Source organism: Humulus lupulus, chromosome 3 (assembly GCF_963169125.1).
Source record: "Humulus lupulus chromosome 3, drHumLupu1.1, whole genome shotgun sequence".
Classification (NCBI taxonomy): Eukaryota; Viridiplantae; Streptophyta; class Magnoliopsida; order Rosales; family Cannabaceae; genus Humulus; species Humulus lupulus.
In genome coordinates, this window is record NC_084795.1 from 9,342,206 (window position 1) to 9,366,383 (window position 24,178).

The 24,178-nt window shown below is 32.0% G+C and overlaps 2 protein-coding genes and 1 long non-coding RNA gene across 3 annotated transcripts; 1 reads left to right on the forward strand and 2 right to left on the reverse strand.

Moving 5' to 3' along the window:
* Positions 1–292: 292 nt before the first annotated feature.
* Positions 293–2,810, reverse strand: LOC133822016 (uncharacterized). Its single transcript, XR_009887788.1, has 3 exons — positions 2,280–2,810; positions 2,074–2,168; positions 293–1,363 (listed from the first exon to the last, which is right to left on the reverse strand). It is a non-coding gene; the product is annotated as an uncharacterized LOC133822016 (long non-coding RNA).
* Positions 2,811–4,527: 1,717 nt separating this feature from the next.
* Positions 4,528–5,795, forward strand: LOC133822015 (allene oxide cyclase, chloroplastic-like). Its single transcript, XM_062254211.1, has 3 exons — positions 4,528–4,867; positions 4,971–5,092; positions 5,182–5,795. Exons 1-3 carry the CDS (start codon positions 4,627–4,629, stop codon positions 5,581–5,583), a joined length of 765 nt encoding a protein of 254 aa, XP_062110195.1. The 5' UTR covers positions 4,528–4,626; the 3' UTR covers positions 5,584–5,795.
* A 5,227-nt stretch (positions 5,796–11,022) lies between these two features.
* LOC133822019 (protein VAC14 homolog) lies at positions 11,023–16,004 on the reverse strand. The gene is made up of 7 exons (XM_062254214.1): positions 15,756–16,004; positions 15,548–15,664; positions 14,548–14,613; positions 12,620–12,709; positions 11,994–12,113; positions 11,468–11,496; positions 11,023–11,247 (listed from the first exon to the last, which is right to left on the reverse strand). The coding sequence occupies exons 1-7, from the start codon at positions 15,846–15,848 to the stop codon at positions 11,238–11,240; spliced, it is 525 nt and encodes a 174-aa protein (XP_062110198.1). The 5' UTR covers positions 15,849–16,004; the 3' UTR covers positions 11,023–11,237.
* Between the last annotated feature and the right edge of the window lie 8,174 nt (positions 16,005–24,178).

Genomic DNA, 24,178 nt, shown 5'->3' on the forward strand with positions numbered 1-24,178 from the left:
AAAAAATAATAAATGCCTTTGATAACTTTTATTTTTATGTTTTGTTTAAGAATATAAAATAAGTTGGTGATTTGAAGAAGAGAAGAAAAAAAACTAAAAGTTGAAAATAATTTAAAAAAATTTTGAAAGTGAAAATTTTCTATTTTCAAAATTTAATAAATTTTGTTTAAAATTAAAAATAATAAAAAATAAAAATAGAATTACCAAATACTATTTTATGTTTAATTGTCAAATTTTTAATTAATTAAATAAAAAACTATATTTTTTGAATGATTACCAAACAGCACCATGATAAATAAAAAAGATATTGAAATAAATTGTGTAAATATCCCATGTAATTTCCTCTAAAGGAAGTCCAAAAAGCCTTCAGCGAGCCCATAATACAGCTCTAGCCCGGTTCACCTGAAGACCCAAGCCAAGGCCTGCGCCTGCTGGCACTCTACCTGGTGTCCAGTCAGCACCCGCATGGCGCCCCTGTGTCGTTCAGCAGCTGCCACTAGCGCGCCACATGGCGTCTGTCCATTTGCTAGCTATCCTACCTTGTCAGCTGCGCCTGCCACGCTTGGGTTCCAAAGCCATGCATGCAAAGATGAATTAAAAACAACAAATATTAATATTAATAATATGGACATTAACTCAGTTGGAGCTGTTAAGTGTTGACTCACTAAATATGTATCATTCTGTAATTTAAGTATTTTTATCATCAAAATATGTATTTTTAAAATGTATTTCAATTTATTTTTCTAATTTAAAATATTAAAAAATAAATAAATATGAAATTAACCGATTACATAATGACATATGTTTGCTTAATCAATATGCTTAATAATTCCAACAAATAAGCTACTAACAAAAGTAATATATAGTACTTTAAGTATTTTTGCTGCAATGGAAAAAGATTAAGTGTCACAACCCGAGCCCTAGGCTGTGGCAGAGTTGTAATATCCATAACTTGGGTGGTCAAAGGTCAAACTTTGACCCTTTGTGGAAAATAGTCTTTATAAATGATCCTTTAATTTATTTTAAATATTACTATAATTATAAGTCAGGACAACGGAATAACTCCTATAATTATATATGAAAATATCACGAATAAAAGTAGGATCATTTATCTTAATACATAGAACAATAATATCCCCACAGTTATGTAGTCACCAAATAGTTAAATTTAATTAGTCATAAAACACCATAATAATACTTAGCATCCACCATTCCTCATGTCTAACTATTTCATAGCTAACTTAGATATACAGACCGATAGGTTCCAAATTAAATACAAAATGCTCAAAAGATAGGACTAGGGAGCTAAACACATTAGCTTCAGCGATAATTCACCTTATCCAAGTTTTGCGTCACTAGGATCCTGGAATGGGAGAGATATAGGGGGTGAGCTTATAAAGCCCAGTAGGAAAGAAACTAAGAACATAGGACTCAAAAGTTCAATAAAAACCCCTGCATGGTTAGCTTTTTAAAACAAAACATACATCATCATGTATAAACCAAAATAGAGAGAAACCATAAGTAATCATAAGAGCATAGCTACCAGTGCACATCACCCAGTCCACTAGACCCCTAGTTCCCGTTACCCACCATAGAAAATCCGACATCCTAAACCGGGTAGCCGGACCTGATAACCACCACAATGGGGAGGCTCAGAACACTTCCTGTATACAGATGCTAGGTCTTTACACCTACAGGTGAGTGGACACCTGATCTACCTATGATAACACAGAGACTAGGTCGTGAAACAACAACATGCACAAATCATGATCACTATGGCTCTCATCGATATAACCAAATGCAGGTAAACATGAAAAGAAATAAACATATTCCCTTTTTATTTTAGAAAATTGGGCAGCATAACAGCTGCATTTGTATAAAACCCAAAAATCATAACCTGCATAATTAAGTGAGCAAAATAATATATTTGGCACTCCGTGCCCTCAGAACAGAACAGAAAATATGCAGATTAAGTTTTCCATTTTTCAAACACTTTATAAATATCAAAATCGGAATATGTTAATGCAATTCAATAAGAGTACAACAAGTCCAATAGTCAAGTTGAGTCCCTACCTCTTAAGAATGTTCAGTCCGAGCCCCAAGGGACACTCCCAAGCTTAACGATTATCCTAGAGCGAATTAAATTGGATCTATATATCACGATTTTCCTACGAGTATCAAATGAGCAAATGATTATCATTATTGGATTCCTTATTCAAAATCGTGTCCAACGACATATAATATGACCATATTTAAAAATTCAAGTTCCGAAACCTAACCCAAGCGGTGCACACTAGCAGTTGATAGCGGTACCGGGAACGTCGACGAATATATGCATAGCATATATCAAAATGATCCTCTCGAGTAGTACATCACGGAAGTACAACCCCTTTGCTCAACTGACCTCCGGTGTCGCCGGAAAATGCCTCCGAAGGGGCGGAGATACCCAAAACTTCGCCGGAGAAAAACGGTGAGTTGACTGAAATGAGTTAGTGGGCGACGTTCCTCCCTTCACACTGGTCCCAACGGTGCCACCCACTCACCAAACGGAGGTCTGGGTTCGCCAGAAAGTGCGGTCAAAGTTTTGACAACGAAACTTTGACTGCTCCGTTCGGGTGCGTCTTAAGTTCGATGGCCTTGAGGTTTTGGGGATGAGGTTGTCGCCGGCCACTGGTGCTCCAACTCCGGCGCGTGGCGGAAAAATGGAACTTCGGCCAAGGCTTCGTGATACCCCGACGTGGGTTGTTGCAGAGAGAAAAAGAAGAAAAAAAAACAGAAGAAGAAGAAGAAGATGTGCTCGGGAAGGAAAAGGAAAGAAAAAGAAAAGAAAAGAAAGAGAAGAAAAAGGGAAAGGCTGCCAAATAATAAAGTAAGTGGGTCCCACCACTTAAAATAAATATTATTATTTATTTATTTATTTTTTGAGTCTTTACATTTATCTTTAACATATATTAAACATTAAATATTTTTTCTATAAAAATAAAAAAATTACATATTTAATTGTAACAAGTGTAAACCATTAAATATTTATGTTGCAAATACCCTTTAATAATAAATCAAATATTAAATACACTATATATTATACTTTCTTTTGTAATTTCTTAAATTATTAAATCACACGTAAATTCTATTGAATGGTAAGTAAATTTCACTAATAATTTAAAAAAATATTAAAATATAAAAAATAAAGAGTGTAATAGAATATTTCGCACTCTCCTACTAATAATAATAATAAAGATAATCTTTTTGTAAAAAATGATAATAATAATAAAGTTGATTATTATTAATTTTTTTAATATTTTCCGATGACCGGCCATGAAAAGTCACTCACACACGTGGTTTAGGAAGCCACTAGCGTAGAGGAGCTTTCCCTCCATGTGTATTAAAAAGAATTAAATAATTAACAATAGAAAAAGTTCATTCTTATTAATGTGTAGCTCGTGTAATTAATATTAATTTTATATATGTTGGTAAAGACTAATGTGAATGCCTGTGTCTGTAATGTAAAAAGTCTTTTTGAAATGTGAATAGCCTGATTAATTTAATTTAAAACACTAATAAGCGAGCATGTTTCAGTTTTATATAAATATGAAAATTATTCGGTAATAATTATTGTTAATTGCTATTCATTAGTATTTTTATTATTTTCAATATATGAATAAGATGCAAGTATATGTATATCTTTTATATATATATAATTGTGTATAAATTATCGGTACACAGTGTCAATTTTAATTTATTATTGTATTAAGGAATAATTACGGCATAAGTACCCAATATTTGAGTTTTGTACGCGGTATGAACCCAATGTTTATTTTTAGCAGCAATAGTACCCAAACTCAGTAAAAATATAATTATGTTAGTCTCCTTCGTTAGGTATGTTAATGACCTGATTGGGCAGACACATGTCACGTTTTTATTAGTCTAAATCATAATTATTTTAAAAATATTATTGAGCTGGACTAATCATAGAGTAACACGTGTTGGTCCAGTCATCACGAAACAGAGACCTAAAAGAGGAATATGATATAATTATACTTTTACTAACTTTGAGTACTATTACAACTAAAAATAAACATTAAATCTATACTCTGTACAAAATTCAAACATTAGGTACTTATATCACAAATGTCCAAAGATTAAATTAAACATTATATTGTACTCGACACGATTTGGTATGTTAAATTTTGAAGTAATTTTTAATACTGCGTTCAAGAACTTTTTTTATTTTAAGTAGAAAATAAATTGCGGCACATATTTATATTACAGCTAGTGTTGCCAATTGAATTCAAAGTAAGAATGTCCATTTAAAAAAATAAAATAAATTCAAAGCAAATTGTGTTAAACGTTCCAGCTTCTTAGACTTTTAACGTGTCACCGTTTGTATGAATCGCCGTCCATTAGAGTTTTTTTTTTTTAAATATTTTTTTTTCCGATGACCGTCCATGAAAAGTTTGAAATAAATACCACGTGGTTTAGGCAGTCGCAGATGAGCTTTTCCTCCATTTATATAAATAGGTCCCGGCCCTTAACATTTCGTCAAACACTTTCCACTCATCACTTTCTCTCCTCCCAAACACAAATTCTCTCTCTCTAAATCAAGCAACAACTTTTCCACCGTCATCAATGGCTTGCGCAGGCCCCGCCACTGCTCTCAGGACCATATCCTCTTCTTCTCCCAAACTGCACAACACTCGATCACCCTTCTCTTCATCGTTATCACCACCGAAATCTTCTCTCTCTTTCACTAAGGCCTCAAGCCCATCTCTGGTATCAACTCCCAAGCTGCAAATCACCTCTAATCCGTCGTCCAAAACACTTTTCACTTGCAGAAGCCAAGCCTCTCCATCAGAATCTGAAACACCCAGTAATTATATATTTTCCTTCAATTCTTTCTCATCGTGTTAAATAACTAAGTAATTTTCTCTCTTTCGACTGACCCTTATGATTTTTCTCTTTTGAATTTTCAGCTAAGGTACAAGAACTACATGTTTATGAGATAAACGAGCGTGATCGTAGCAGCCCTGCTTACCTTCGTTTAAGCAAGAAAGAAGTTAACTCTCTTGGAGATCTAGTCCCTTTCAGCAACAAAGTAAAAAACTTTCACTCTTCTTGATCTTTACAACAAACTTCAAAACTCATCAACCATTTGGGTGATAATTAATCTTCTTTTTTCTGTAGTTGTACACTGGTTGTCTCCAAAAGAGGATTGGCATCACAGCAGGGATATGCATTCTGATCCAGAACAAAGCTGAAAAGAAAGGTGACAGGTACGAGGCCATCTACAGCTTCTACTTCGGTGACTACGGCCACTTAGCCGTGCAAGGCTCGTATTTGACCTATGAAGACACTTACTTGGCTGTGACCGGTGGGAGTGGCATCTTCGAAGGGGCCTCCGGCCAGGTGAAGCTGCACCAGCTCATCTTCCCTTTCAAGCTTTTCTACACTTTTTACTTGAAAGGAATCAAGGACTTGCCTGAGGAGCTTTTGGGTGTCCATGTTGAGCCCAGCCCAGCTGTTGAGCCCAGCCCAGCAGCCAAGGCCTGTGAGGCCCATGCCGTCATCAAATCTTTTACTGATTAGACTAGACTAGAGTAGTTAAGGATTCTAATTATTGTCGGTGTCTCTCTTTGTTGGTTCATTTTTGGGATTTACTTCTTTTTCTTTCAGAATCAATAGTATAAGAGTGAACTTTCTTCTGACTTAGCGGTGTTGCTGTTGTTATGATGTTATATTTATTGTCCTTTTGTGCATGTGAATGAAAAAAAAGGCGTTCAGTGGAATTGCTTTTGTTATGATATTGTTTTTCACTACTATTTATTGTCCTTTGGTTCATGTTTGGTAGGAAATTGGAATGGAATGGAAAAAATTGAATTTTTGAAAAAGGAGATTTTTAAATGAAAATTTGAATTTAATGACTAAAATTATGTTTATGAAAATGTGATTGGTTCAATGTGTTTAATGTCAGTAAAATGTTTGTATTTAATTTGAAAATATAACAGAAACTGAATACGTGATTGGAACAACTGAATTTGAATATTATTTTAATTTTATATATTTTATATACATAAGTTGTATAATATTAAATTTTGATTTATCAATAGATTTAAATAAGTAAAATTTAATTATATTGATAAATTAAAATTTAATAATAATTATTAATTAAATTCATAACAATATTGTACTGTCATTTATAAAAATATCAGCACAACTTATTTTTTAATTGGGCATCCTAAATGTCATAAAATATTCCATAAACACCTTATTACTAGTGGGAACATACTCATGTCATAAAAATTGGAAAAAAAAAATACAAGCAATAATACAGAGGATAGAAATATAGAGAGAACAAACAAACCCTAATTTTGATTTTAGATTTTTGGAGAAAAAATCACAAAACAAAAAAAACACGAAATAATTGTTTTCTAAATTACAACACAAAATTATAATTCTGATTAGGATTAATTTTCAAAAGTAATTTACCAATAAAATATTTTAGTAGGTTCTACAAATTTTAAGTTTTCAAAATCATAAAATAATTTTCAAATCAACCACCAATCAAACCTAATTTTTTTTTTTTGATTTGCAATTTAACTTTGAATTACAATTCCTACAAATAGTTGGTAGGACCAATGATAAGACAATTTTATTAATAAATATTCCTAGAAATTAAAAGAAATTGACTATTTTGCCAATTTTGCTTCCCCAAATTCAGACTAATATTGACTATTGTACGTAACATATATTATTATTATTATACATTATTCATATCATTTTTATTTATTAAAGCTTAACTTTTTGTTGATACATCTAAAAATATTTTCAAATTTTACATGTAACATTGTTTTTAGTTATTATAGTTTAAATAATAATTTTTAATCATAAAAATATTAGTTCAAAGTATCCAAAATTATTAGATTATTTTGTTATGTATTTTATATAATTAGTTAAAAGAAAAATAACCAGAAAATTTGGTTAATTTTTTTTTTAGTTGAGAAAGCAAGCATGGAAGTTTCATTTTGAATAAAATGTACTGTTGTGAAAGTTGTGAGACACATAATATAACCTGAATATTGTAAGGGAATTTGGCAAAATAACATATTTTTTTAGTTATTTTGCACTCTAGGCTAATTTTAATAATTATTTACAAAATGACATCTTATAATTTAGACAGTTAGTTAAAAATTTAGATAAATAACCAAAAAAATTAGATAGCCGATCGAAAAATTTAGATGTCGTTTTACGAAAAAAAAAATATAAAAAACAGTAAATACAATTTTAGACCCTATATTTTGCAAAAGTTACCTATCGAACCCTTTGTTTTGTTAAATGACAATTTGGACCTTTGCTTTACAAAATAGAACAAACTAGTACTTTAGACCTGATTTTGGTCAAACTTTTTTTAAATATGACCAAAGTACCCCTACTTTTTAAAATTATTTGATTTAGTTAATTAAAATAAAATATTATTATGCTAAAAATCAATAAAAATTGATATAAAATTAAAAAAATATATATTTTAATTAATTAAACATAAATAACATAATTTTAATAAACAAACTAAAATATTATGTTAATTAAAGTAAATTTAAACAAAATATAAATAAAACTAAACCTTAAATCTAATCTCATTAAAACATAAAAACAAAAAAAAAACTAATAAATTAAAAAAAAACCCTAAAATGTTATTTGTCAAAAAGAAAACCCCTGAATTGTTCTTCACATTCATTTGCTTCCTCTTCTTGTGCCATCTTCAATCTTCTTATTGCAGGTCTTCACCACCGTAATGATTGTCACCAACACGAGGTTTGAAGAGTTCCATCGTTGGAAATGAGATCTAAGTTTGTGAAACGTCGACAATGAGGAGCTCCGTCCCTCCCAACTGTCTAGATCTGGGTTTATGAACTGCCGACGTCGAGGAGCTTCATCCCTCCCACAATCAAGATTTGGGTTTGTGAACGATTTGCGTCGAGGAGCTTCATCCCCCCACAGTCGAGATCTGGTGTGCCTGTGCGTGAGTGAAGCTAGATCTAAAGTCCAAGAACTAGCGAGGTCTGAAGTCGACAGGGATGAGGATGAGCCGAGTCCAAGGAGCGACGGTGAAGTTTTCAGGTGTGAAAATTGACGAAGGTCATTGATCGGAGGACAATTTTAGCTGGGTGATGACCGACTGGGCAAATTCGGTGACTTGCCAAACAAGAATACTAAGTTTTATGTTTAAGGACGAATAAGAAGAAAAAAAAAGTTGAGTTGTGATATTGATTTTCAGATGTAACGTTGATATTGATTTTGAACTGTAATTTTGATTATTAAATTTGGGTTTGAAATGTGATGATGAAATATGTGTATCCAATTATTTTGGTTTGATTTTGTATTTCTTAATTTAGGTTTTAAGAAGGTTTAGGTTTAATTTTTATTTCTTATAGTCATTTTAAAGTATTTTGTAATTAAAATAGAATTTTTATTATTTTATATCAATTTTTTTATTGATTTTTAATATATTAATGTTTTATTTTAATTTATTAAATCAAATAATTGCAAAAAGTAGAGATACTTTGGTCACATTTAAAAAAAAAAATTGATCAGCTTCAGGTATTAATTTATTTTATTATGTAAAACTCAAAGTGTAAATTATCATTTAATAAAATAAATTATCCGATTGATAACTTTTATAAAACACAAAATACAAAATAATATTTACCTAATAAGAGACCCCATTCTCACCAATTTCTCGTATTATAATTACGATGAAGAAGAAATTGTTGGGAATGTGGTGCACGTCTTAGATTTTTGAAGAATATGCATGAGTAACACGTGTATACTTTAACAAATGACTATTTAATAAGAATCACGTTGAGTCCTTCAAAAAAAATTAATGAAACTTTTGACCATATATTCCACAAGGCTGATAGTTTGCTTTGTCGTAGCCTAGCTAGGTCCACTGAACAAGATTCATCGGAAAGTTAAATTTGGTAATTTTCAATGTATCAATTGAGTAATAAATTTCAGTAACTCTCCCACCAATCAATTTGATTAAATTCATTGAAAATGATAATTATACTGAATTGGGACGGGAAATAAAACAAAAGATTTTAATTCTATATTTTTTCCAACTTGAATTCTCAATTCGGTAATTAAAAAAAAATGTAATAATTACATCAAACTTAATAGTCATTTTGCCCTTTTTTGCTTGTTATTTGTATGTTTTTATCTTCAAGCTTTTGACATTGTTTTTAAATGGCCCGTTGGAGAGGCTTTAATTTCAGCTTCCAATTTCTCGAAGTGAGGTACACCCTCTTATGAGTTATTATAACCTAACATTTGCTATGTACTTTTGTTACTATTCTTATAAGAGAGTATATTTAGGTAGAGTCTTGCCTTTGTTTGTTGTATTTAATCGTAATGAATTTTTTTAACACAATCTTTTTTAGTATTCCAAATGATTTAGATGAAGCAAGTAGAAGACATTTTGAAAATATAAAATACTTTTAAAATTTCATCCAATGAGATTTACATATATATTTATATAATAGATATAAACATAGTATAGAATTTATTAATTATATTTATTAAATTTATATTATTATTATATAAAATTTAAATAAACAAATAATATTATTTATAAGAAAAGAATGATAACATAAATATATTAAATAAAAAATTAAACCAAAATACTATTTACGATTTTTTTTAATATGTATTGTAATGTCCAAAAAATTCTTCATAAGGCTTAGAATCTTGATTAAGGTTACGAGAGAACATAAGTTGATTTATATGTGACATTATTGAATATTAAGTGAATTAGATGAGTTAAGCACTATTTAAAATACACAGTATAACGATCCTGGATTAGCAAGATGTTACATATATATAATATGATAACATTTTTAAGCATAAATGACAATCTTTTTAATAAAAATTAAGATGATGTATTATATATTATTATTATAATAATATTTTATAATATTTAAATTTATATTGATATAAGTATTAAATATTTAGTTTTGTATTAAATATTATTATAATAATAATATTTTATAATATTTGAATTCATATTAATATAATTAGTAAAAAATTAGGATTATCATAAAAATATTTTATTACATTTAAATTTATATTAATAAATTATTAAATATCTAGTTGTGTACTATATATTATTATAATAATAATGATGTTTTATAACCCTTGAATTTAAATTTATTTTAATATAATTATTATATATGGTATTATATTAAATATTATTATAATGATATTTTATAATATTTAAATTTATATTAATATAATTAATAAATATTTATTTTTAAGTTAGTTTTAGAAATATATATTCTGTTAAAGATTCAGAATATTCTGTTAAAGTTAACAAAACGAACTGGTAAAACTAAGAATTTTGGTTATCTTACACATTTTTTATATAAAAGATGTTAGAATATATTATTATATTAATTAGAATTACCAAAAACGTCAATATTGAGATCAATTAACAGATATTTTCAATATGGTTAGCATTTAAGGTAGTTATTCAATATTAGGGGTGGCAATTTGGGTCACGACACGATGACACGACACAATTAAGGTAAACACGAACACGACACGTTTAATAATCGTGTCGTGTTCGTGTTTGAGTTTTTGACACGTTTAATAATCGTGTCGCTCGTGTCGTGTCATAATCGTGTTGACCCATTTAATAATCGTGTCGTATCATAATCGTGTCAGACACGATAACACGAATACTTTACATAGGTTTTATGATTTTTTTTGTATAGTTATGATTAATCGTGTTATCGTGTCGTGTTAACCTGTTTAATAATCGTGTCGTGTTCGTGTTCGTATTTTTGACACGTTTAATAATCGTGTCGTGTTTATCTTAATTATGTCATGTCATAATCATGTCGACACGAATTTGATACATTTACACGAATTGCCAGCTCTACTCAATATTGAGTTACCTAATATTTTATATTCTATTGAATGTCAAATATTTTGACAATAATTGTAGCAGAGACCTTGATAGAATGTATCATCTATATAAATATAAAGTTCTGCTCTCCTTTATTTTATTTTATTTTGTAATAATCTTATACAATATATTTTACATATTAGGATTATTAATGCATTTAGATTAAATTAATATATAATTTATTACATTAAGAAATTTGTATAAATCCATTTATACTTTTATTTGTTGGAACTCACACGCCATTTCCATTCCGTCTTTCTATCCTCTTTATTACGCCATGTCACTCAACACTACACACACGAAAAAAGGAGCCATTTGTTAATATCAGTGCATAATGATAATTCCATTGCTAATTTTCTTCATTTATTTTTTTAATAAAAATATATATTAAAAAGAAAAATTGTATGATAAGAGTAGTTAAAAAGAAGAGACTGGATTTTTGTTTTTGATTTTGTTTTTTTAAAATATATATTTTTTTAGAAAACTGAAATAAGAGAAAAGATAACACACCTGATCTGATCACTTTCAGCAACGATATCCTGTGCCACAACACAAGAGAAATATATTGATATAAGAAGGAAATAGTAATACATGTAGAAAGAGAACTATAAATACATAAAGAGTAATATAAATACAATATATATGTATAGCTATTTTTTTTATACGATGACATGTAATCAATTTTGAAGAAATTCCAATGAATTAACAATCAAAATCATAGTTCAAATAGTATATTTTTTATTTGTATAAAAAAAATCAAGCACGTGTACAACTGATTATTTGAATTATGATTTCGGTACCGTAATTCATTCGAAATTTTTTGAAAATTAACAAAATGCTTATTATAACTATAATCTACACTATCATACAAAATTAGCTTATAATTTTTCCGAATGCCAAAAATAAAAATCCTACTAAGTTAAGGGCAAAAAGTGATGCCAGTAAAAAAATTTATGTGTATATATATGTAGAGAGAGTTAATAAACTAATTTGAAAGTGAAAATGCAAGAGTTGAGGTGTATAATAATATGTCCACCTTCACAAGCCGATCTACAAGATGAGCAGCTTCTTGTACATTGACATCTGTGTCGGCTGAAACCTTAGATATAGCATCAATGATTTCATCCATGAATATTTTTATGTCCCCTCTTACAACCTATTCAAAAAGCAAGGTTTTATCAATATATATATATTTAATTAATGAATAATATTATTTTGGTATATGTGTTTTGCACAGTTATATATTTGGATTTAAAATTTTGTTAAATTATATTTTAGATTTTGTATTTTGTAAAATATTTCAAAATAGTATATCTGACACTATTTTGGTCAAAATAATTTCAAATATAAACTCAACTATTAGATCTCGACAATGCAGTGAATTAAGAGAAGTGGAGAATATTATCGAGGAGAAGAGAATGATAGATTATATTTGAAATTATTTTGATCAAAATCAGTATATTATTTTGATATATTTTTCAAAATATGAAATCTAAAATGTAATTTAACAAAGCATATAAGATCCAACACGTATGTAGCCAAAATATTTTATGACCAAAATGATATTTTTCTATTAATTAAAATGGGGAGTTTAACACTTAATGAGTAAGCTTATCATTATATATACAATTAAGTATTTGATTACCTAAATAAACCACTCACCTTTGCAATATTATATAGAGACTCGCATGCATAGTAACGAATTCTGCTGTCTTGGTCATTGAAAGAACTAAGAACAGGTGGCACAATTTGCTGACAGATCATAAACCAAAATTAAAGTAAAAATGAATTAAGAGGAAAAAGAAAAAGTGAGAGAAGGAGGTGGAAGGTAATAATTAATTAAAATCCTACATATATATTATACTAATATATAATAAATGTGTAGATAACGGAAATTTTTTGTTTTAATGATTTTTTATTTTTTTAATGTTAATTTTAACGGAATATTATTATATTTAACGAAATATTCTTATATTTAACAGTAGTTTGTAAACCCTTAAATTTAAATAAAATAAAATAAATAATTACAAAAATTAAAGTATGATATTTTTGAAATATTTTACAATGATAATTATTTTTGAGATATTCTTATATAATAAATGTGGAGATAAACAACCCCAAGGGGTGGCTCAGTTGGTTAGGACGAGTTTGAGGATCTTACCCATCCCAGGTTCGATTCCCCATGGAGTCAAAAAAAACCTCTTGGGGCCACTGGGGCAGTCTCCAGGTTGAAGTAATCCCAGGGCGGTCCAAAGGGCTGTTTCGCAGGTTACTCAAGTGGTAATTACCACTTGGCGCTAGGGCCTCGAGGGATTAGTGGGGGTGGGGCCCCTGATACCCTCGGTTATCAAAAAATAATAAATGTGGAGATAATGGAAATTCTTGGTTTTAACGGTTTTCTATTTTTCTAATGTTAACTTTAACGGAATATTCTTATATTTAAGAGAATATTTTTATATTTAACTGTAGTTTGTAAACCCTTAAACTTAAATAAAATAAAATAAATAACTACAAAATTAAAGTATGATATTTTTGAGATATTTTACAATGATAATTATTTAAAAATAATAAATAATAAAATAAATTAAAATAAGATATTTTATAGATATTTTACAATAATAATTATTTAAAAATAATAAATAATTAAACAAATTAAAATATGATATTTTTTAGATATTTTACAATGATAATTATTTAAAAATAATAAAATCATACGTTTTATAACTTAAATAAAATTTAATTAAACTTAAACTTAAACTCACTTATTAGAATAATACCATATTAAACATTTAATATAATCTACTGTGACTTAGCAACAAATTATTTTTTTTAAACTAGCAATAAACTTAGTAAATTTAAAATCCACATATAATATTTAATATTACATTAAACATATAATATATAATCTCTTGTTTTCACTCTCAAATTCAAAAGTTAGAACAAACATAAACTTAAACAAAAATAAATAAATTATTTAATTAAAATAAAATATTTATTTAAAATTTATATGATATTAATATAAACTTAATAAAAATAATTAATAAATTCTATAAATAAAACTAAACAAACGTGCATATTGCACGTTGTTTATACCTAGTTATACTAATAAATCTATAAATTAAAAAATCAAGAGAGAATAGAAATGTAGTGTATTCACTTGGTTGGTCGATTATTGATTTATGTTATTATAATTAATTATAAAGTAAGATTCAGATATTTTTAAAGTTTTACAAATTTTACTTTTTTATTTTTAGTTTCAAAAATAAAAATTTATAAAATTATAGTGGCTATAATAAAACAAAGGTAAAAAGGTCTTATAAAAAAGTTTGACCAAAAATAAGGTGTAGAGTTGATTTCATTGAATTTTTTTACTGTGTACTAAAATATTACACTAATGAACATGATAATATTTTTTAAAATAGTAGTTCTTGCTTGAAATAAATTTTTTAGTTAAATAAAATTGTCATGTCATAATTATTATAATATTTTAGTACATAATTTTAGTGCGAATATCATTATTATTATTATTTTATAACAAAGGGTCAAGATATTTAGGTAAAATGAAGGTTTGAATAAAAGAAAATCTATACCTCAAGATAAGGGGTGGCATCATTACTCAACCCAGTTGTCACACAAGCCAGTGCTATCAATCCTCCCTGTCCACAAATTCACAATATATATATATATATATATTTATATATATATAAAAGGTTGTCATTTTAATGGTTATTAATTATAGATTATTAATAAGGTTGACATTTTAATGGTTATTAATTATAGATTATTAATTATAGATGATTACTTTAATATTAATTATTAAATTAAGATCTATGGTGTATATTTATAATTGTTAATTAATATTTATAAAAATAAATTTTGATTTTTTCAAAATTTTGGAAAGAGTTCAAGATGAAAAATGTGTATTTATTATGAAAATATAACATTGTAAGTTTTTAATTTTTCAAATGTATGTCAATTTTTAAATATAGTTAGTGTCTCTCATAGGTTGGAAAAAATATTAATTATGGCAAAAAAATAATAACTAAATTCGAAATTAATATAGAATAAAAATATTTAACTATTGGTAACTTGCTATACCAAATAATTATGTTATCACATCATCATAATGAATAATTCATTGAAAAGAAATAATAATGAGTTTATACCTTTTTAGACCCTGTGTTTTGTCTCATTACTTGTTTGGATTCTGTGTTTTGTCAAATTACTTTTTGGACTATATGTTTTGTAAAATGATTCAAATAGAATATTAAACCTGATTTTGGTCAAAGTTTTTTCAACTGAAATCACAAATAATTCACTAAACTAACAATTTAGAACAAAAATAAAATCATTCTGCTTAAAAATTGTGTTATTATAATCAATTTTTTCTTCATAAAAATTGAGTTTAGCGTCTATTTAAACTATTTTACAAAATATAAAATCTAAAAATGAATTTTTTAAAACACAAAATCCAAATAAATAATAAGAAAAACATGGGCTAAAAAAGTATAATCCCAATAATATTCAATATATTCTCATTAATTAATCCCATGTATTAGATTGAGATGCACTGCTGTAGTATATGTATACCTTCCTGTGATTGGGTTGAGGCGAATAAGTAAATTGAGTGTTGAGAATATTGATGAGCTCTGTAATAATCTTCTCCTGATCCCCACTCGAGGCTAATTTCTTCACAATTCCCTCAACCTATATATATGAATATATGTATATATATATAATAGGAATATATAACCATGGAAAATCAAAGTGAAATTATATATAAATAAAATAAAAGTACCTCAATGGCGGCCGTCTTGCGGTTGTTGTAGATGTTATCTGAGAGATTTTGTAGAACGAAAGCGGGAAGCAGGGCAGATTGAGAGTCGGCCATGACGAATTAGCTACACTACTACTTATCTGATGAGATGAATTAGAATAACTAAAAGAGGATGTGAGAGTATATAATAAAGAGATAGAATGTCAAAGTCGTTTTGAGTCTTTTTTTTGTTATACATAATAATTAATAATTAAGGTGGGTAGGTATTGGGTGGGAGCCAAGCCAAATGCAAGGAAATATCTAAATAAAAAGCATATCCCACGTATCAAAATAAAAAACAAACGAAAATTTCACAAATAATACTTAATAATGTCTAATATTACTAAAAAATCCTAGCACTATTAATCTTTTCAATTTGCATATAAAAAATATTCCTCCCATTATATCAAAAATCCTAAAACATCCTCTTCCTCTCTCTTCCTTCTATTTATCTTTTTCATTCTCATGAAATCTTCCCTAAAACCTATAAATTTGTATGATTTTCTTGTCAAAATCGTTGTTAGTCATCTCCATTATCTCTGTGAAATCGTCAATATCAAAGGCAACATCTATTTTGAGGGTTTTTGGAGGAGAAAAATCATGGGTAATAAGATTGTACAATTTATGTGTTGGGTATTATTTGTTTACATTTTTTTTGGCTATTTTGAGCAGATCTGAGCCTATATTGTTGTGTTTTTTTAGAGAGATTCCGCGATTTGCATTTTTCTGGGTTTTCTGCAACTTTTTTGCTCGATAGGAGCTCGATAACGATTCGATATGAGCTCGATGGTATGTAGAAGAAGGTCTTTTATGAGCTCGATGTGAGCTCGATTATAGGTCGATAGGTTTAGGTTTTGTTGCTCGATTGTGCTCGATGGCAACTCGATAAAGGTTCGATTGGACCCTAGAATATTTAGTGTAGTTGTTTTCTCGATATGTGCTCTATAGGAGCTTAATAGGGTTCGATAAATGTTTTGGTTAGATTTTATGCTCGGTTTATGAAATGATAGCTCGATACTAACTCGATAAGAGCTCGATTATGGACTCGATGCTAACTCGATAAAGTTCGATGATAGCTCGATAATGTTCTTTTTTCATGAATTTCTGAAAAAATGACGTTTTTCTTGACAATTTCAATGTTTTTTTTTCCAACACAGGTTTTATTGTCTACGTTTTTGGTATCCTACAATGGTGTTTGAGAATTACAAGGGAATAAGTGGATTTTCAAGGACCCTCAATGCATGGTGTGACAGTCAGAATCTCGTGATCCGTAAGGGGAAAGACCGGGTAAGCTGTGCAATCCTACACCGCCTGGGGAAGGTCAAGTGTGATGATTCTAAGACTGTGTAGGTATGAGACTACACAGTTGAAGATGGCTTAAATGGATTGATGAGTACTACCTATATCAGGAAGATGCATCTTCTTTTCGGTAGCCCATCACTTGAGAACTCCATGGTTAAGCGTGCTTGACCTGGAGTAATCTAGGGATGGGTGACCTCCTGAGAAGTTTTCCTAGGAAGTGTGCGAGTGAGGACAAAGCACGCTGGAAAGACTTGTCTTGGTTTGTAGGGCCAGTCGTCATTCCAGAAAGCAGCCATAGTGATGTAAACAGCCACGCACACCATACACTCTTGAACACACTTAAATCCAAAATTATCCAAGAATATGCATTTTCTTGGATAAAAATGGTGAATCACAATCCGAGGCTTTATAAATGTATTTCTCACACTCAAAATGTTTATTTCCTCCCCTATAATGATTCTACAATATTCATTACTGCCCAGATTTTTCCCAAGTGCAAGAACTCAAAAATTTCTTCTCTTTTAAAAAAAAAAACGATAGTAACACTCTCTCTCTTCAATCCTTTGCTTCCCTCAATATTTCCACGATTTCTCATTCAGATTATCATGGTAACACGTTTTAGAATAAGTTTAGAAAATAAGTTAGCGTTTGAAGTGGTAAAATCCTCTTTTCAAGGAATTCTTTATTTTTTTCTTTAAAAAAATAAAATAAAATGACTAAGTTCCACAACTGATATTATCAGTTAAATTTCGAAAATTTAACCACTTTTATGAATATATAATCATGTTAAAACAGAAGAAATAAAGTCTCTAAAATGCCCCTTGAACCAATCCCAAACTTGAGGGTATTATGATCTTTTCGCAAATTCTAATATTTAATATTATGGCAAACCAAAAATTACACATAATATGATAAAATAATTTCAAGCATATTATTATTACTATTATGCTCATAATAATAATAATAATTATAATTTTTAAATAAATAAATAACTTAACTCGAGTCATTATTTATTCACTTGACATTATTCTCATGTTGTGATTCCACAAAAACTCAAACATGAGAAACCATGAATTTTATTTCCATTGCAAGTCATACATATCCAATAATCCATCAAAGGAAAAGAAAAGAAAAAAAAAACAAGGATGCACACAGTGGGAAAATTACGAAATTGCCCTTCCGGGAAAACGGATATTACACATGGTGACACTGATGGAGGATACTATAACGTACTTGCAACTTCTTGACATATTGCACAAGGAACTTAAAGTTGATAAACAGATGTATGGGTTGAAATTGGAGGTTCCTTACACATGCGGCGACCAACCGTTTAAACCCGTTCATGTTGAAAGTGATCTTAGTGTCCGTGCATTCTTAGGAGTAACATCTAAAGAAAGGTTGGCATTGTGTGTCACTCCTGTTAAAAAGATTGTCATTGCAGACCCACATTCCACTCCCGGACCTGAGGGAGCAGCCAGTACTTTAGGATGTCCTATTGGTGACCTGAGGGACAACCAGTACGAGTACAACCCCTATGTGAATGACGACACATATCGAACTACTATCGAGCTCACATCGAACTAATCTCAAACAGTAAACAACAACCCTATTTTAACATCCGTATCGAACTACTATCGAGCTCACATCGAGCTAATCTCAAACAGTAAACAACAACCCTATTTTAACATCCGTATTGTAACGCATCAACTCCAGGGACCGTTACGGTGTGCCTTGTAAATAGTGATAACCTCGCTAATCGAGTTATTTGGCCAAAATCGTGTATCTAAGTATGATTAGCGGTTTAGGGATTAAAAATTTTGGTTAAGATGTAACGTTTTACTAGAACGTTTAATATATACATTGGGATCTCAAAAATATAATTTCAGAGTCTATTACAGAAAAATATTTACAACAGGCCGTTCTGATACAAACCACACCAACACTGTGATGAAACCCGACACCAAATATGGCACAGCCACCAAGAGCACACGAAATGGAATGAAGAACCGCGACCCAATGCTTAGAAAAGCACGAACCTTGGTATGAGGAAGACGCCACAAACGGGGATGGGAATCCGTTTGATAAGTCAGGTTGAACGCCACAAGGAACCCCTTGATAAGTTCAAAAGTTTCTTCAAGAACTCAAGAAGAAATAAACTCACAATTTCATTCAACATAATCTGATTTTTCCAAATGTTTTCAAGGCCTTATATAGCCGAAAATTACATCAATACAAGCCCCTTTGTCTTCCTAAAAACCGAAATATTAAAGACAAGCCTTTTGTCTTCCTAATAAAACCGAAAAATAAAGACAACCCTTTGTCTTCCTAATAAAACTGAAATTTAAAGACAAAAAGGACTCTTGGACTCACACAAGTCAAGTGTTTGACTTTTCACAAAAAAAAACAAAGACTAAATAAAAAATACAAGATGACAAAACGCAAAATACTCATCAAGCTCCTAAACTGAGTCTTTTGGCTCGCGCCCTCGTCACCAGACCAACTGGAACTAGACTTGGATCTTTAGTCCTGGTGTCCTCATCACGTTCTATGCGGCAAAACAGGGTTTAACCCTAGTTCCACTTTAAACCTCGGCCGTGGAGGACGAGCAGCTGCATATGTACACGTCATCACCCAAGCTCTCCAACTCAAGGATGGTCCAACTTTCTTTTGCCTTTACCTGCACCACAAATCACCCGTGAGCCGAAGCCCAGCAAGAAAACACAATACAACATGATATAATATCAACAGTAATGGTATTAATTGTTCAGGGCCAACAGTCCAAGTAAATAGGTGACTATCACAAAAGTCACAAATGTGGGGACAGTACCCTTTAGCCATGTGATGATAGGATCACCAGGGCTTAACAAACGAGTGAGCATCTCACTAACTTCAACAGGATATGTGCATGGTGATTGGTCACCAGCATAACCTTCCTCCCGACTCTAGAGTCGTAACTATGGAACAACGTTCCCTAGCCATGTGACAGACAGTCACCGGGGCCCTATGCCCTGGCTCTGAGTGCTAGTCTTAGACTAGTCAAGCACTTATATGTTCATCGACTTTAGGGTCGGTCCAGCATTAATGCCATAGAGCCATTCACTGCTGATATCGATTAGATCTAATCTTCATTCGGCCCTGTGTCCTCGACGCTTATGCCGTTCTGACCCTCAAGTCAGTGAAACACGACCAGTGCTCAACCCATTGTGAGCCTAACTAATAAGTCACAGCCTCACAGACGGATTTGACACCATTGCCGATTCTGACTAATAAGTCAGTGCCATACACAAGTAAGCCATGCCACCAAACACATATATCACATGTCCAATATCCATAAACTAGGTATTCAGCATGCTTACTTAACAGGTACTAATACAATTAGGACCATGCACAAACATAGAGGCTCAAGCTCTGAATGATATCATATTCAGTATACAAAGCATGTCCTAATCACATGTTTCTCATACATCACATGCATTGTACTTAACAATCCAACATGCACCAATAATAGCCATGCATGTCACGTTTAATAATCAACCAACATGCATCATTAGCAGCCATGCATGTCACGTATACATAGGGTGCAGTTTTCTTACCTCATATTCGAGCTATAATGATTAAAAGAACGGCCCTTGAGAACAATCAACTTTTAGTCCTTTAGCGTTCACCTAGTCATAACCAAATATAGGATATCATTAATAAAAATGATCAACACAGGTTCCCAAACCAATATCTAGCCTCCGGGACATCAATCCATACTTAACCGGGTAGTAGGATCAACCCTGAGGCCTATGGCTAGCATCCCCAAGTCAAAAACCCATTTCTAGCCAAAAATGCTCTGATGGGCCACGGCTCACCAGAGCCATGCCGCGGCTCATCCCTCTGACAGAGCCATTTCCCTCACAAAAACGCACGTAGGTCGCGGCTCACCATAGCCATGCCGCGGCCCTTTACCAAAACCAGCAAGCACCAGCTTGCTTTCCCCTGCGTTCTTCCTCGAAACCAAACTCCCAAACCAGTTCCAAACCTCAACTTAACACCCAATTCAACCACAAAACATCATCTACAACTCACCCTCATCAAAACCCAAGTTAAACATCAATCAAAACTCCCATTAATCCAAACTTTCCACAAAGAATTCATAAGCTGAAAACTAAAGCCCAAAACAGAGGACAGCATAAAATTAATGGCTGGAACTTACCTCAAGCTTGATTTTGAATCCCCTTAAATGGCTGAATCAAGTCCCTAAGCTCCCACCTTTGATCTTCTAGCTTAATTCCTCAATTTGAGCTCAAAAACTTCAAAGGGAAAAAGAGGGAAAAAAAATGCACGGGAGAGAAAGAAGGAGATGAGGATGATGCTCTGTTTTGTTCTGTATTTTCTACAGCCTTCAAGTCAATATAAATCCAACCCAAATGACCTAAATACCCCTAGGTCACTTAAGGTTCCTAAAGCCACCCCAAGGGCAAAATTGTCCTTTTCAACCTATACCGTTGATTATAATTAACGCTCTCCAATTCCCGCTATTCTCAATATTCTCAAACGCCAAGAAATCATATCCCATTATCCTTTAATTCCCGGTAATGTTCTAATCATCAAAATGACCCCGAGACTCACCTCGAGCCCCGAACTTAAACCCGTTATGACTAGACCGAACACTTACATTTCACGATCGTCTCATGCCGAATAGCTCAAACCAATCCACCTTATAATGTGGCTATATTAATTAATTAATCACAGCCATGCACCCAAAATACACACTTACGCCCACAGCGGCCAAATTACCAAAATACCCTTATAATTATAAATACACCCATATGCACGCATTTACCATCATATAATAATATAATTCACATAAACATGCATATGATCATTAAATAGCATCATAACTCAATTATGGCCCTCCCGGCCTCCTAATCAAGGTCCTAACCCTTATCAGGAAATTCGGGCATTACACGTATCGAACTACTATCGAGTTTCATCGAGTTCATATCGATCCTGGAAACTCCCATCAAGCTCTTATCGAGCTCATGCTAAGTCAATAAAAACAAAACTTGTAAAATTGAAAACAAAACATAATTTCTACCACTATCGAGTCATTAGGTATAAATGGCTTACCCCATCATTGAGCCACGACTGAGGTGTCTTCCACGTCAGAAACCATGCTGGACCGTGATTCCCAGTCTTTACATCCCTCAGGGTCTTGTTGGGCATGTCTCCAAGCATTCATTTGCACATTATCCTATACTGTTTGGGATATGGCTTCTTGAGAGGGTCCAACACCTGTGTAGCCTCCTCTTCTGGTGCAGCTACATCAGTGTGAGGTCTTTTCCTCATGGGATTGGTGTAGTCCTCAAACCAATCTGGCTTGCGTCTTTGGTCTCTAGCCCTCTGAAACAGAACCCCAGCAACATCCTCAGGGTTGACAATAACGACTCCCGGAGTCCTAGCATCAGGTGTCACAATGATGGTAGGAGGCGTGGTTGGATCATTAACATAGTCCAAAGGAATATCCAATGACTCTGAGTCTGAATCTTCATTGGAGCCCTTCGGTTTCTCCTTAATAAATGTCAGGATCTGATTGACTACGTCCAAGATCACTGACTGGTTCTTTAGGAGGGTCTCCTGTCGACCCTCGACTCTGTCCAACCACTCAATCAAGTCGGCGAGCTCAGGGGCTAAGGCTGAGGCTGGTGTTGGGGTTGGTGATGGGGCTGATGCTGAGGCTGGGGCTGATGTTGGGGCAAAGGCTGAGGCTGGGGCAACAGGAGGGGTGGGACTTGCAACCTCCTCCCTCGGGGCAGCATCATCAAGTATCTTGGCTGCTTGAGAAACTATCTTCGCAATTTTCTCAAAAGTCGCATCCTCCTCCTCATCAGCCTCCAAGGGATCCTAGCCAAGCCCAAGATAAAGGGGAAGATCTCCCTCTGTCAAAGACAAATAATAGTCTTTTTTAGCTGGTCGAGGCTTCAACATTAGAAGGACAATCAACTTCAAACAACATAAAACATTTGGTTAACTCAAATAATGATAAAAGATAAGCATATAGATAAAAAAAATATATAACTTACATTCTTCTTCGATAACATCGGTGAGATAACGGACTTGGTGAAATCCTTGTTCCTCCGATGCGACCAACTAAGCATCCTCGGGACCATGTTTCCCGAGCTCACAACAAACTCCGTCGCAAGCTGTTGGATAGCCTCATATGCCCAATATTGTAAGGCCAAGGCATAACCATACATACTGTACTTGGACTTTTGTTGCACCTTGGCATCCATCTTGGCATCATAGTTGGCATTTTGCTTCACCATGTCCTTCTTACAAGACTGCAATAGCCTCCTTTAAGAGTACTTCCTCCATGGATAGGTGAAGAAGTACTTTACATCCTCAACAATTTTTCAGAATATCTCGCCAAATGTGCACCTTGCCCTCAATGGCATTCAGAACCCCCTTAACCAACAAACATAGACCAAGCTTGTACACATCTTTCACAACAGTACAAGTCTTGAAAGCATGGTCTACCTGTGAGAGCTTTACTTTCTCAGCATCGTTGAAATACTCATTTATCAACCGGTCCCTGAGATTACGCTCTTCCAACTCTTTTGGTGACGGGAAGGTACTAAAATTCAACCCCGTCACCAGGGCAAACTCTTCCATGCCAAATCTACAAGACTTCGACCCCAAGAAGAAATGCACCTCATCTTCGTTGTTGTTGGCGATTTTCCTCAACAACAGTTGATGCACCAAGACTCCGGAGAAATTAAACAACTGCTTGAAAGGGGATTACTTAGCCCTTTCAAGCAGCCCGAGCTCCACAAACCTAGTCTTAATGCGATTTAAAGTGCTACTACCTCGATATGTCACTCGACCAGGAAAGTGATCACTGAACGAAACAAGCAACATAGGCATCTACAACAACACATGAAAAAAAAATTAGTAAGAAAACAAAATGTTAAATAGAATAAAAAAAAAATCATGAAAACACTAAAATAAGTTTTCATCGAGCTCTATCGAGCTGCAACATACCCTATCGAGCAACTATCGAGTTCCATCAAGCAACATCAACAACCTAAATCTATCGAGCCTATCGAACCAATGTCGAG